Consider the following 14,774-nt stretch of genomic DNA (forward strand, 5'->3'; position numbering starts at 1 on the left):
CTACTTTTGTATTTATTTCATTAGCAACTTAGACATGTGAAACTTCAGTCGACTTCTGTGTACAGAAATAAAACGGAGGAAAAAGACTGGGATGAAATCATACTTTTCACAAAATCAAACCGAAAGTCAAAGGTAATTATATTTCAAAACATTGAATATTAGCCAAATGCAATGTGTATATAAATATGTAATGTACAAACCGATGACGTGTAGTCACATACTTCTTAGAGAAATTTGTTCACTGCCGTTTTATAGGCATTCAAATAAACCATAAGAAACCTGATAAATATAAAAATAAGAAGATGATGTATGATTGACAATAAGACAACTCTCCACTAGAGACAAAATGACGTAGAAGTTTACAATTATAGGTCAACGTTCGGCCTCCAACAATGAGCAAAACCCATTTTAGATCTGCTTTCAATAAATGTTTAACTCACATATTTCGTTGTTTTTACTGAAGCTTTAACAACTGCGTAGGAACTGATATCAAACCATTTATTTACAAAGCTGTCAAAAAGTTTTTGGACGTATTTGATAAACTACGTTCCTTTGAAGGCCAGTTTTGATTACTATACTCTGTATACTACACGTCAACAATTTTATCAATCAAAAATGTTTTTGTTCAATAATACTGTCTGTTGATTATATATGTTGTAGCGATTACAATTTTTGTTTCATAATATAACATATATATATATATATATATATAAGTCTGAAAATTACACCCAACAGTGTTTGAATTAGACTTTTATGCTGACAAATTTTTGTCCTTCAACGGGATTCGAACTCACACCTTTGATACACTACAGCACCAATCGCTTAGCCTCATGTCCAGCGCTCTAGACCACACGACCACATCCGCTATATAAAAATATAACTTCAATAGTCGTAGTGTTACCTTGTCACGTAAGGCGAATCTAGAGATAGACATAAGACATGTGTTTTAAGCGTGTGAAGATGTTATATTATTATTTAATACACAATGTATTTGTTATTTGTCAGCAATCTAACTCAACAATTTTTATATACCGTATGGGATAATGATTCAATTCATTATACAGTCACTAGAAATAAGTATATCATACAAACAAGTCTAAGCAAGTGACAACCATACAATATATATGCCCACTGGATCTCAGTGTGTTTGAGACACAGGGTTAATACAAATATTTATATAAGTCTGAAAATTACACCCAACAGTGTTTGAATTAGACTTTTATGCTGACAAATTTTTGTCCCTCAACGGGATTCGAACTCACACCTTTGATACACTACAGCACCAATCGCTTAGCCTCATGTCCAGCGCTCTAGACCACACGACCACATCCGCTATATAAAAATATAACTTCAATAGTCGTAGTGTTACCTTGTCACGTAAGGCGAATCTAGAGATAGACATAAGACATGTGTTTTAAGCGTGTGAAGATGTTATATTATTATTTAATACACAATGTATTTGTTATTTGTCAGCAATCTAACTCAACAATTTTTATATACCGTATGGGATAATGATTCAATTCATTATACAGTGCCTATAAATAGCAGCACATGACATACAAATCTATGGGAGTGTGGATTAATCAGTACAGAGATTAATTCAATTACACAAATAAAATTAAAGATTGCCTAACAATGTAATTTTAACACACTATTTAGTATGTAAATATAAGAATGTTTAAAATATTTACAAAATGATGAAAATAAACGCAATATTTCGCTAGACTAACTAGCTTTATCAAGCGTGCATCTATCCAGGTGAAATCGGATGTAGATGATAAGAAACTTTTGCAGCTCAATGTATATGTTGAACCTGAATTTAGCTGCCTTGAAAATAATACATAATTTGGATGAAGTTCAAGATTTTTACAAAATTTGTAGTTGAAGTTAGCAACGTCCATTGGCCAATATTACAGGATGAAAAGGACGATGCTGTGTACTAAATTATTCTTTATCTTTCCTGTATCTTTTCTCACCTTTTTCGTTAAGACCATCAGGTTCTAAAGTGTGGAGTTGGTGGATCCAAAAATTTTCTCTTCTCCTTCTCGCCGTGGTGTCCCACTCGGTGTTGACTTCTATGATTTGGAAAGTAACATTATCAAAAGAATGTTTCGTTGAACGAAGATGTCTTGTGAGAGGACAGTTTTTGTTGGTGTTGTACCATGAACGATGGTTATTGAGCCGAATATTAAATTTGTCCATTGTTTCTCCCACATACTGAATGCCACAAGTGTCACATGTTAATATATAAATTGAGTTCTCCGTTTTACAGTTGGAATTTGAGTAGATGGTATAATTTTGTTTAGTAACGGAGCTGATGAAAGAACTGCTTGAATTGGCAGCTTTACAACACAAGCAGTTCCTTCGACCACATTGTTTGTAGCAACCAGGAGATGGAGTATGCTGCTTTGCTAATACAGATGTCACTAATTTGTCACGGATGTTTTTTAACATGTGACACTTGTGGCATTCAGTATGTGGGAGAAACAATGGACAAATTTAATATTCGGCTCAATAACCATCGTTCATGGTACAACACCAACAAAAACTGTCCTCTCACAAGACATCTTCGTTCAACGAAACATTCTTTTGATAATGTTACTTTCCAAATCATAGAAGTCAACACCGAGTGGGACACCACGGCGAGAAGGAGAAGAGAAAATTTTTGGATCCACCAACTCCACACTTTAGAACCTGATGGTCTTAACGAAAAAGATGAGAAAAGATACAGGAAAGATAAAGAATAATTTAGTACACAGCATCGTCCTTTTCATCCTGTAATATTGGCCAATGGACGTTGCTAACTTCAACTACAAATTTTGTAAAAATCTTGAACTTCATCCAAATTATGTATTATTTTCAAGGCAGCTAAATTCAGGTTCAACATATACATTGAGCTGCAAAAGTTTCTTATCATCTACATCCGATTTCACCTGGATAGATGCACGCTTGATAAAGCTAGTTAGTCTAGCGAAATATTGCGTTTATTTTCATCATTTTGTAAATATTTTAAACATTCTTATATTTACATACTAAATAGTGTGTTAAAATTACATTGTTAGGCAATCTATATATATATATATATATATATATATATATGCGCTGGACACCGTGCAGGTGGAGTTGCCACCATGTCACAGAAGCAAGGGTACAAATCCCGCTGAGGGAAGAACGAAAATTTGCGTACGCAAATTTACAGAACTAACCTTGTTGAACTAAATTTGAGACGAATTACATATATATAGATTATGGTGTTAGCCCTGTTTAACTACTGGTTATCCGATGGAGAATGTCTGTCATAAAGTTGCAACATGTTTAGACGTATATCTTTTGGAAAATGTTGTTTGTGCTGTATTTAGACCCCCTACCAAGAAATTTGTTTTGCATGCACATGTATAAAAATTGTGGTTTTTATCCAACGCAATCATAGGTTTGAACGTTGTTTTCAATTTAAGATTTGTTTATATTTTTTCGTTTGGGCTTGTATTATATTTGCCTTCGGGTTTATATGATCCGTTCATTCTATTTTGACTCTTTCAAAATTCAAGAGTCTATCCTAAAGAAATTGAGGTAAATTATATGGCCTTCCAAATACCGTTTCGATTTCTAACATCACTAAAAGAGACATTAATTGTCGAAATCCGGATATGGTGTACAAATTTTTGCACCTCATGTTTGCGGTATACCATCTTTTCCGCAAGTTTATTGTTTTCTGTTTGGTAATAAATTGATAATAAGATCTATTTTGTTACATCTTGTGATACGTTTATTTGGCAATCGCCAATGGCAGTCAGCAGGGTTTAAGAACATCAGTTGTTCGACCTGCTAGTCAAATGCGTTTTGTTAAAATATACTTTTTCACTCATTTGGTCTTTTGGAAAATGTTGTTTGTGCTGTATTTAGACCCCTCTACCAAGAAATTTGTTTTGCATGCACATGTATAAAAAATGCGGTTTTTATCCAACGCAATCATATGCTTGAACGTTGTTTTCAATTTAGACTTGTTTATATTTTTCGTTTGGGCTTGTATTATATTTGCCTTCGGGTTTATATGATCCGTTCATCCTATTTTGACTCTTTCAAAATTCAAGAGTCTATCCTTAATTGAGGTAAATTATATGGCCTTCAAAATACCGTTTCGATTTCTAACATCACTAAAGAGACATTAATTGTCGAAATCCGGATATGGTGTACAAATTTTTGCACCTCATGTTTGCGGTATACCATCTTTTCCGCAAGTTTATTGTTTTCTGTTTGGTAATAAATTGATAATAAGATCTATTTTGTTACATCTTGTGATACGTTTATTTGGCAATCGCCAATGGCAGTCAGCAGGGTTTAAGAACATCAGTTGTTCGACCTGCTAGTCAAATGCGTTTTGTTAAAATATACTTTTTCACTCATTTGGTCTTTTGGAAAATGTTGTTTGTGCTGTATTTAGACCCCTCTACCAAGAAATTTGTTTTGCATGCACATGTATAAAAATTGCGGTTTTTATCCAACGCAATCATAGGATTGAACGTTGTTTTCAATTTAGACTTGTTTATACTAGTATATTAGATATATATATATTTAATTCGTGTCAAATTCAGCCCAACAATGTTAGATCTTTAAATTTGCGTTAGCAGATTTTAGTTCTTCAGGAACAAAATATATATATTATGTATTATGAAAACTATCCTCCCCTTTTTTCTTTTTCTTTTCCAATGGGGGATAGCGCCAGGAGGGTACTGACACTTGAATCGTCAAAGTATGATATGTCCAAACAATATCATATATATAATGCAGTAACAATGTACCGAAAAAGTTAGAAATACTTTTTTAAAAAATCTAATAACTACATTATTGCTAAAATAGCCTAACATAGGGTTTTATCGTAAAAGTACATTGCAACCTCATAAGAGTAGCATAGTGTTATAATTGAAGTTCATATATATCAATTGTTTCGTTTTCCTTTGATTGAACACAGTGTTGTCTCTTTTAGAGATAATATTAACTGTCAATTTAGTGGTATTTCAATTAGGAATCATTAGGACCACCTCATTCATTGCTGATTTTAGTTCTTCAGGAACAAAATATATATATTATGTATTATGAAAACTATCCTCCCCTTTTTTCTTTTTCTTTTCCAATGGGGGATAGCGCCAGGAGGGTACTGACACTTGAATCGTCAAAGTATGATATGTCCAAACAATATCATATATATAATGCAGTAACAATGTACCGAAAAAGTTAGAAATACTTTTTTAAAAAATCTAATAACTACATTATTGCTAAAATAGCCTAACATAGGGTTTTATCGTAAAAGTACATTGCAACCTCATAAGAGTAGCATAGTGTTATAATTGAAGTTCATATATATCAATTGTTTCGTTTTCCTTTGATTGAACACAGTGTTGTCTCTTTTAGAGATAATATTAACTGTCAATTTAGTGGTATTTCAATTAGGAATCATTAGGACCACCTCATTCATTGCTGATTTTAGTTCTTCAGGAACAAAATATATATATTATGTATTATGAAAACTATCCTCCCCTTTTTTCTTTTTCTTTTCCAATGGGGGATAGCGCCAGGAGGGTACTGACACTTGAATCGTCAAAGTATGATATGTCCAAACAATATCATATATATAATGCAGTAACAATGTACCGAAAAAGTTAGAAATACTTTTTTAAAAAATCTAATAACTACATTATTGCTAAAATAGCCTAACATAGGGTTTTATCGTAAAAGTACATTGCAACCTCATAAGAGTAGCATAGTGTTATAATTGAAGTTCATATATATCAATTGTTTCGTTTTCCTTTGATTGAACACAGTGTTGTCTCTTTTAGAGATAATATTAACTGTCAATTTAGTGGTATTTCAATTAGGAATCATTAGGACCACCTCATTCATTGCTGATTTTAGTTCTTCAGGAACAAAATATATATATTATGTATTATGAAAACTATCCTCCCCTTTTTTCTTTTTCTTTTCCAATGGGGGATAGCGCCAGGAGGGTACTGACACTTGAATCGTCAAAGTATGATATGTCCAAACAATATCATATATATAATGCAGTAACAATGTACCGAAAAAGTTAGAAATACTTTTTTAAAAAATCTAATAACTACATTATTGCTAAAATAGCCTAACATAGGGTTTTATCGTAAAAGTACATTGCAACCTCATAAGAGTAGCATAGTGTTATAATTGAAGTTCATATATATCAATTGTTTCGTTTTCCTTTGATTGAACACAGTGTTGTCTCTTTTAGAGATAATATTAACTGTCAATTTAGTGGTATTTCAATTAGGAATCATTAGGACCACCTCATTCATTGCAGATTTTTACCTTTATTGTTAGGAATCTGATGAAGGTAAATCAAGAAAAGCGCTTCGGACGCATGAAATTATTAAACGTGTTGTTTTAAATTTTTTAAGGCGAAACCTACAAAAACCCAACAAACCACCATTTTTAGACATTGTTAACAAAAAAGCAGTTATTCTGACGGCATATTCTTTCTCAATGATCCAGCAGATGAGACCGTGTTCTAAATTTACGAATTGCATTTATTCACCTTAACTTACTCTTACCAAATCACACATTCGTAGTACTATTTGTCCTTTCTAGACCTTGATATAAACAGTTATCATTGTTATTTTCCTTTTCTAGTTTTGTCTTTAAATGATCGTGATGTTTCGGTGGTTCCTCCGTATAGAATTTACATATTGTTATTATTAAATTTTTTTTACAGCAGATATATAGATAAATAGGTCAAATTGTACTAAATTTGATCAACATGTTAAAAAGTTTATCAAATTCTCTTATAAAAATATTAATTGTCATTAAACAGTCTTTTTGGCTTAGTTAACTTATTGATTGATAATTTTGTTTTTATTTAACTGTTGTTGATCAACCACATATTGTGTGTTTTATGTTTGTTAATGAAACATATAGTTTTGAAGCAAGACAAATTTAAGATTCTTTGCACATTTAATTTGGGCATTGCAAAAAATCATGTCGTCCTGTTCTGGTTATGAAACTGCTGCATGAAATCTAGCCCAAAGGACCACTACCGACATAAAAGTGTAAGACAATACGACTTGATAAATTTGAGGTTGCTTCAGTAACTGCGACTTTTTTTATCATGATTGTTTTGCTTGTTTTTGAATTCTACCGTTATTGAAGAGTTAAGAGATATTCCTGATTTATGTCCTTGAATTATATGATGTTTTACGTACGTTTTTCATATTGCTTCTAGTCGAAATAAGAAGAAGAAGGTTTGAGATATAAATACCAGTTTTACTCAGCCACATGTTAGCTTACCTGTCCCAAGTCTAGAAACTTGACAGTTGATGTTTGTTTTTTGTAGAATATTTATTTATCTTTTTTATTTTTTAATAGGTTATAATAGATGTTTTTAACGTTGATATGAATTATGAAGAAGTTAGAGATATGCAAATGTGGATTATTATTGTCAGTGGTGCTGGTGGCATTGTTGTCTTTTTGATAATTAGTCTATTCATGTTTAAGGTAAATGATATTTGATAGCATTTATATGAACGCAAATCGTTTAGTGAAACTTATATATGTATAACTAGATAACCCTGTCCATCCCATTCAGTTCAGTAATACTGAATCAAGATGTTTAACAAGCTATTGATTTAGTCTTGAGTACATTGTGTGTTGTAGTACATTTTGGAAATAAATATTATTCCTACTCTATATGCAATCTGTTCATGATGCCATTCCTTTACCAAGCGTTCTCCAAAAAAAAAATTGCAAGAGTCTACTTTCAAAATACTGTGATTGATTGCTCTGTTATACTGAGTGGTAATTTGGCAAATCCTGTTAATTCTGTTATTACTGAATATGTTCAATTTGATAAATGTGTGACTGCGTGATAGTCAAGCTTGGTGCATTTTTGATTAATAGGGAATTTTGTATATTGGCAACAACTCCATAAACAAAATGTTTCAATCAGTCACAACAATGGTAATAAACTTAATTTTGTCACCACTGTTTTCTTATTTTCTGTATACTTCTATTAATAATTGATGATAATTCAATAGTTGGAATTCAATATCAATAGAATTATAAGAAATTAAATTATTTTACTTGGTTTCAGGGGTTGTCAATATTAATCTGCACCTCCCAAAAATATAATATAATTAGCAGAATAAATTTGCTCCATGCATATATTGCTTAATTAGACGAACTGAAAAAAAACACGCATTGGACCGATATTCGTGTGCACGACCCGTGTGTCTGGAATAACCTCTTTATCACGTACGATCGAGAAAAAACAATTGAAAGCAAAAACAATTAAAACGTTTGAGATGATAAATCGGAAAGGCCTTATCAGAACAGCCAAAATGAGTAACATCACAAAATGATTGTACGCTCTGTCATGTTTTTTTGGGATGCCAAACAATATGAAATGCTTGAGAAATACTAGAGAGATGACTTAAAAGAAATGCCAAAATGGCCGAAGATAAACTTATTTAAGAATTGAAAATCTTAAGAAAAATTTAATCATAACTCATGCCAGTACCAACCATTGTGAAATGATCAGGACTGATAGTCTACAGGCAGCGGTACCGATACAGTGGTAGTACAAAAACGTTTGAACGTATGACTTAGAATGACTAGTGATGATTAATGAAACGGCTTATGACAGGAAAGCCTACCATTGAAAAAAGTCATAAACGGACATCGAAAAAGCTTATTGTATCTTTTTTTTCAATTCAATTTAGCATAAAAATGAGGAAATCTGATATGACAACAATAAATCAAAGGACCAACAATAAGTTAACCAAATAAAATGTAATAAGGTACTTTTAAGCAGGTGCTACCTGACGAGCTCCCGACGGTTATTGATGAATATCTGTTTTACTTATCATCATACTGCAATCAGATATATAAATTTGTTGGAAATCGTATGCTCGTAAGATACATTTTTGCTGCATGTCGTATACTCCTTAAGATGTCTTAGGAAAAATCTCTAAAAGAACGGTAACATTTTTGCATTCTCACACAAGATTGTGTGACAGGACATTTATTTGAAGCCATGTTGTTAAAAAAAATTTCTGGAGATAGAGGTATGGTCCAAATGGACAACTTTACCATTTTATGCTCCTTTCGGGTCCGGATCAAAAAGGCAAAGCAATCCAACAGAAAAGCGGCCATATTTAAGTATGAATATATTTAAAGTAGATCTTTAAAACGAATGACTGCTAAGATCTTAAACATCAGAAACAATGTCTTTCAAGCCTCCTTAGAGAAAAAGATATTATGATTTCTCTCTGCATACATAACATTCTTGTCTATATTTCAGGTTGGATTTTTCCGACGACTAGACAACGAAGATTTACAACTAAGAAAGGCTAATTGGAAACTTAGAATAGCTGAGGCTAATCAAGATCAAGACATTAACAGGACTAGACAACACTTCCACAGAAGAAATAGACACACTATTAACAATGCCTGTTTCTCATCGAATGTTGACGACGACGAAACACATGTGCTCATTCCATATTCAAATGATTCTATAACAGGCCCTTCTGATGAAGACATTTCTAGCATCTCCTCTGATATGTCAGAGGAGTCAGGATACTTGGAGCCAATCAAAACTAGAAAACAAAGAGTTTTTGTGAAGTGAAATTTGTTAAAGATACCACCCATTATACAATGTGTTCATGAAATGTCAACTGCCCCAAAAAAGAAGATAAACTTATGATTGTGTGCAATTCTTTTCAAATGCATTTTAATGTGAAGTTGCCAATGTGGCTTTATGTTGTATATGACAACAATCTATTCTGCATGCAGTTTATACAGTAACAAAATAACGTTTATTGCAAAGATGGAATATGAAATATATATGGGGCGTTTTTAGCTACGAGAGACTACACAATGAAAATCTAAAGTTTTTGAATGCACGTCTTATGAACAGTTAACGCAAATGCATACTTTTAAAACCAAACAAAATTATGAAAAATACCTAACTCTGAAATATAGAAAATAAAGAAAAATTATGATTATGCAAACCTTTGGTGTACATTTCCAGCTAATTTAAGAATAAGCAAAATAAAAACACTTCATATAAGAAGAACTGATATCTTTTGCTGCAGTTACATTAACATTATATGATAAGAAATACATTTATAAAATATTGTCAATGAAGGGTAAAATGAAATATTATTATCACGGAATGAAAAAGAAAACATGCATTTCCGTAGTTGTACACAATTCTTGTACAAATATAAAAAAGAAATACTAAAGAACTTGCAAATGAAGTATAAACCGTTCTGAAATTGCTCCCAAGTTGTTTGGCGCGGACTTCGAAGAGGACATCAAAAATAAATATCACGTGAACACTGCTGCACATGTATGAAAAACTTAAAAACACTGTAAGTATAATATAAAGAATACTTTTTTTTGCGAGCTACTTGGGAAAACTATCAAAATTTACACCATACCCAAGCACATACGTCAAGATATTAAATACAATTTTCTATCAGAATGCCTAAGTATCGGGCGTAATATGCTTTGGATAGGCGATTGAACATTGTATTATCGCCCGTTTAACAGAAAAAAATCTCAATTAACAAACTTGAATGAAATCATTACATATGCATAATATAGATGTTAGATAGGTGAGATACTTAAAGTATTGTCATGACACTTTTTCTGAGTATCTCTATTAAATTAATATTTTTACCTGATATTACGTTTGTGTTTATACAAATGCATTGTTTTGTACTAGGAAGTCTACGATCGAGTTTGCATGGTAGCATTTTTAAGGTTCAAGTGCGTCAGTCATTAAAAAAAATGTTGGTTATATCATAATTATTAATGCAGCAAACATAAACAAATGATTAAAAAAAATAATAATGATACAAGATAAATCAGGTTTTTTTTTTAAATTTTCAATAAATATAGTAATATCATGATATTAGTGTATAGTTTATGTATTTTCATTGTATTCAGAATTCCTAATGTACTAATATCCTCCTAAGTGTCAGATGGTCTATCAAATGAGTCATACATTAAATGGTTCAATAGTTGGAAGGTTCTAGACTTTCAAAATATGTAACATACTATGTGAACAATGATAAATTACTTAACAGTCATAACATTGAGGTATATGACGCTCAGGTATGACGAAGCGAAAAAATAATTTCATACTGAATGCTTTTATTATTCTTAGTTTCATACTTATCGTCTGAATACAAAGATACAACAAAACTTGGCACGTAATGAAACAATTTAAAAAAAAAAACGGAAATATTAATGTTGATAAAATGTCCCCACAAATGTGCCTCATTTAATTTACAGGTAAGGTAACAGATGTTTGTTTTGATACTAAAAATAAAGCGATTACGTCGACATTTAGGACGTAAACATAAAACCACGTGAGTCATTTGTGTGTATACAAATACAGCTGTCCTGGGCAGTATTATTCAGAACCCGAAGGCTTGTCAAAATAAGAAGATGTCGAACATTTTTATAGCAGAGTACTGTGATGAGAGTGATTTGTACAGCATAGATCAACATAAATTCATCCATGTTGGGCATAGCGGAAAAGGACGGAGCAAACGTGAGGCCCGACAACATACTAATGGATATGATCCAAATGGACATACTCGTAAGATAGTACAGAAACTGGTAAATCGTAAAATGAAACTTACACAAGACCGTTGAAGATCCTAATGGTATGTTTCTTTCTATTGTCACAGTCTACATTAATAGTAATATTTTAAAAGAATTGCTTAATTGTTCCCCAATTGGTCTTTATTTCAGTTTTTTGTCAAAATTTAATCATATTTCATTAAACACGATTTTGAGCTTGATACAAGTGATATACACTTTTTTTTATTGGTGCCTTTAATTGTTTGTTAAAAGACTGCAAATCGCAAGAACCTATTTTCTTGGTAAATCAAAACAAATTATACTATTAAATGTTTTGAATTCATTGTTGATTATATACATTATGTGTAATTTATTTCTGTATAAGGAAACCAATATTCCATAAAATTGAATTATTTTAGAAGAACTTGCAGCTAAAAATAAAGTAGCACGTTAAAGAAACTAAATTTGATACAGATATTCTCATGATGAAACAGTAGTAAGGAGACGACTATTTGATGTTCTGTGGAAAAAGGGGGAGGGGGAAAAGGGGGGGGGGCTGGATTGGAAACCGGAGGTTTTTTGGCGTTTTGACTTCATTTTCATCTATTGCTAGGCATGCTTACTTTTTTCCTCGACTTTCCTGTGCGAAAATTTATTTTCTTCATTGTACATAACTGTTTCCTGCATTTTGTGTCACAGAAAATTTATTTTCATCCTATCTAAAGAAAGGTTATTTAAATTTCATATCTTACCAGGATATTAATTTTCAAAATCCTCCTTCCCTAGAAAATCAAATGATTGTCCCTTTAGTCCGAATATTTACATAAAAAAATGTCTGGCACGTTTATTTTTATTTATTCAGGTTTATTTCCATATCATATGCAAATTTCAAACTAGAAAACGACTACACCCTTGTCGTCTGTTTGATTGGCAGCTACACCGTAAAAGGCCTAAATATTGTCGATGTTACGCTATATCCGAGGCTGTACACGGACGAGTTATTATCGTTACTTTTTTTACGATAAGTTACATTGAATATTTATATTTTAGCAAAACGCTGTACTACGACACTACGGACACAGGAAAGAAAAACGACGTAAATGGACATGGATGAAAGTGGATAGTTTTAACGAAAATTGGAATCAGTGAGACAATCGATCGAAAACATTTTAACAGTTAAAATGATTACTAAGTCTTATTAAAAAGAACAGTTTTGCAGAATTTTAGTTGTTTTATTGCTATAACACAGTTACATGAATAATCACAAATGATTTTCACGTAATTAGAAATTGGAAAATAAATCGTTCTTGTTAATCTAAAAACACAAACTTCAAACTTTGTAGAAATGCAGATATTTCCTTTGACACCACAAAAAAATGAAAGCAGGATTAAACAAATTCAATTTTTTGTTAACAGGGAGTAAATTGAACCCTTATATATGATAAAGGCTCCTCCCACTCTGTCGTTTACACACACATTGCCTGTATACATATTGTTGAATTGTTGAAATGTCCACATTATATTTGATAAAGCGAAATAAATGCAATAATCTCGATAGGAAAGTAAGCGTACGTTTCGAAAATACAAGTTACTACTTGCAGTTAATTGTTTTGGTTAGTTTTTATCGTTGGCCAATGATTGCTAGTTCGGTTTGATGTTAAGGAGAGTTGAAAAAAGTTTTATGTGCAATATTTTCAAGAAATTAACGAATATAGATGACTGTAAACGAATGTATGACAAACGCAATCTTTTAATGGTCATGTTAATTAAAGCGACAGTAATTTACCGATTTTTAAATCTCTTAAATCCATGGGGATGAGACAAACCAAGGGAGCAAACAGAACTTAGGAATCGCATGAACTTCAAAATGAGCGAGAACTGGTGCGTCGACACAGTAGGGGCATCACCCAGCTTGTGAGTTTACACTCAGTCAAACAGTCATAATCAGGAAAGGGTAACAATCGTTAAAATTACAGATCAAAACCCTATACGGGTATCCAATACCTGAGTCAGAGTAGTAATACCCCATCCGCCCTTGTCTTAACAAATTAAGATACATTATACTTGATTTGAAGCTTTTTCAATCAACAAAATCAACACTGTAAAATGTGCAGTTCTAATTTAGAGAGCCCTCGTATTTTGAGCTCACCATTCCGAAGGAACTGTGAGCTTTAGCCATCACTTGGCGTCCGTCGTCGTCCGTCGTCGTCTGTCGTCGTCGTCGTCCGTCTGGTGTAAACTATTTCAAACATCTTCTCTGAAACCACTGAACCAATTCCAACCAAACTTAAGCTGAATGATCCTTAGGGTATCTAGAATAAACTTTGTGTTTTATTTTCTGTTTCGTAAAAAAACATGGCCGCCATGGCTAAAAATAGAACATAGGGGTAAAATGCAGTTTTTGGCTTATATCTCAAAAACCAAAGCAGTTAGAGCAAATCTGACATGGGTAAAAAGTGTTCATAAGGTAAAGTTCTATAAGCCCTGAAATTTTCAGATGAATCTAATAACCCATTGTTGGGTTGCTGCCACTAAATTAGTAATTTTAAGGAAATTTTGGAGTTTTTGGTTATCTTAAATAGTATTAATGATAAAGATAAACGGAAAACAGCAAATATGTTCAGCAATGTAAGATCTACAAATAAGTTTATATGACCAAAATTGTCAATTGACCCCTTAAGGAGTTATTGCCCTTTAAGGACAATTTTACACAATTTGTTTATCATGTTTTCTAACTTTAAAAAATCTTCTCCTCTGAAACCACTGAACCAATTCCAACCAAACTTAAGCTGAATGATTCGTAGGGTATCTAGAATAAAATTTGTGTTTTATTTTCTGTTTCGTCAAAAAACATGGCCATCATGGCTCAAAATAGAACATAGGGGTAAAATGCAGTTTTTTGCTTATATCTAAAAAACCAAAGGAGTAAGAACAAATCTGACATGGGGTTAAAGTGTTCATTAGGTGAAGTTCGATCAGCACTGAAATTTTCAGATGAATCTAAGAACACATTGTTGGGTTGCTGCCACTAAATTGGTAATTTTATGGAAATTTTGCAGTTTTTGGTTATTATCTTGAATAGTAGTAATGATAAAGATAAACTGTAAACAGCAAATATGTTCAGCAAAGTAAGATATACAAATAAGTTTTATATGACC

General features: G+C 32.2%; 1 protein-coding gene across 3 annotated transcripts in view; it reads left to right on the forward strand.

The window, feature by feature from the left end:
* Positions 1–12,837, forward strand: part of LOC127730676 (integrin alpha-4-like) — a 50,449-nt gene extending 37,612 nt beyond the window's left edge. For all 3 annotated transcript variants that reach the window (XM_052239191.1, XM_052239189.1, XM_052239190.1), the window contains 4 exons: positions 25–132; positions 7,390–7,518; positions 9,323–11,699; positions 12,667–12,837. In XM_052239191.1, the coding sequence (XP_052095151.1) occupies positions 25–132; positions 7,390–7,518; positions 9,323–9,646 (561 nt within the window). In that variant the 3' untranslated portion in view covers positions 9,647–11,699; positions 12,667–12,837. The remainder of the gene's footprint in view (positions 1–24; positions 133–7,389; positions 7,519–9,322; positions 11,700–12,666) is intronic.
* The last annotated feature ends 1,937 nt before the right edge of the window (positions 12,838–14,774 follow it).

The sequence above is a fragment of the Mytilus californianus genome, unplaced genomic scaffold, assembly GCF_021869535.1.
Source record: "Mytilus californianus isolate M0D057914Y unplaced genomic scaffold, xbMytCali1.0.p SCAF_2, whole genome shotgun sequence".
Lineage (NCBI taxonomy): Eukaryota > Metazoa > Mollusca > Bivalvia > Mytilida > Mytilidae > Mytilus > Mytilus californianus.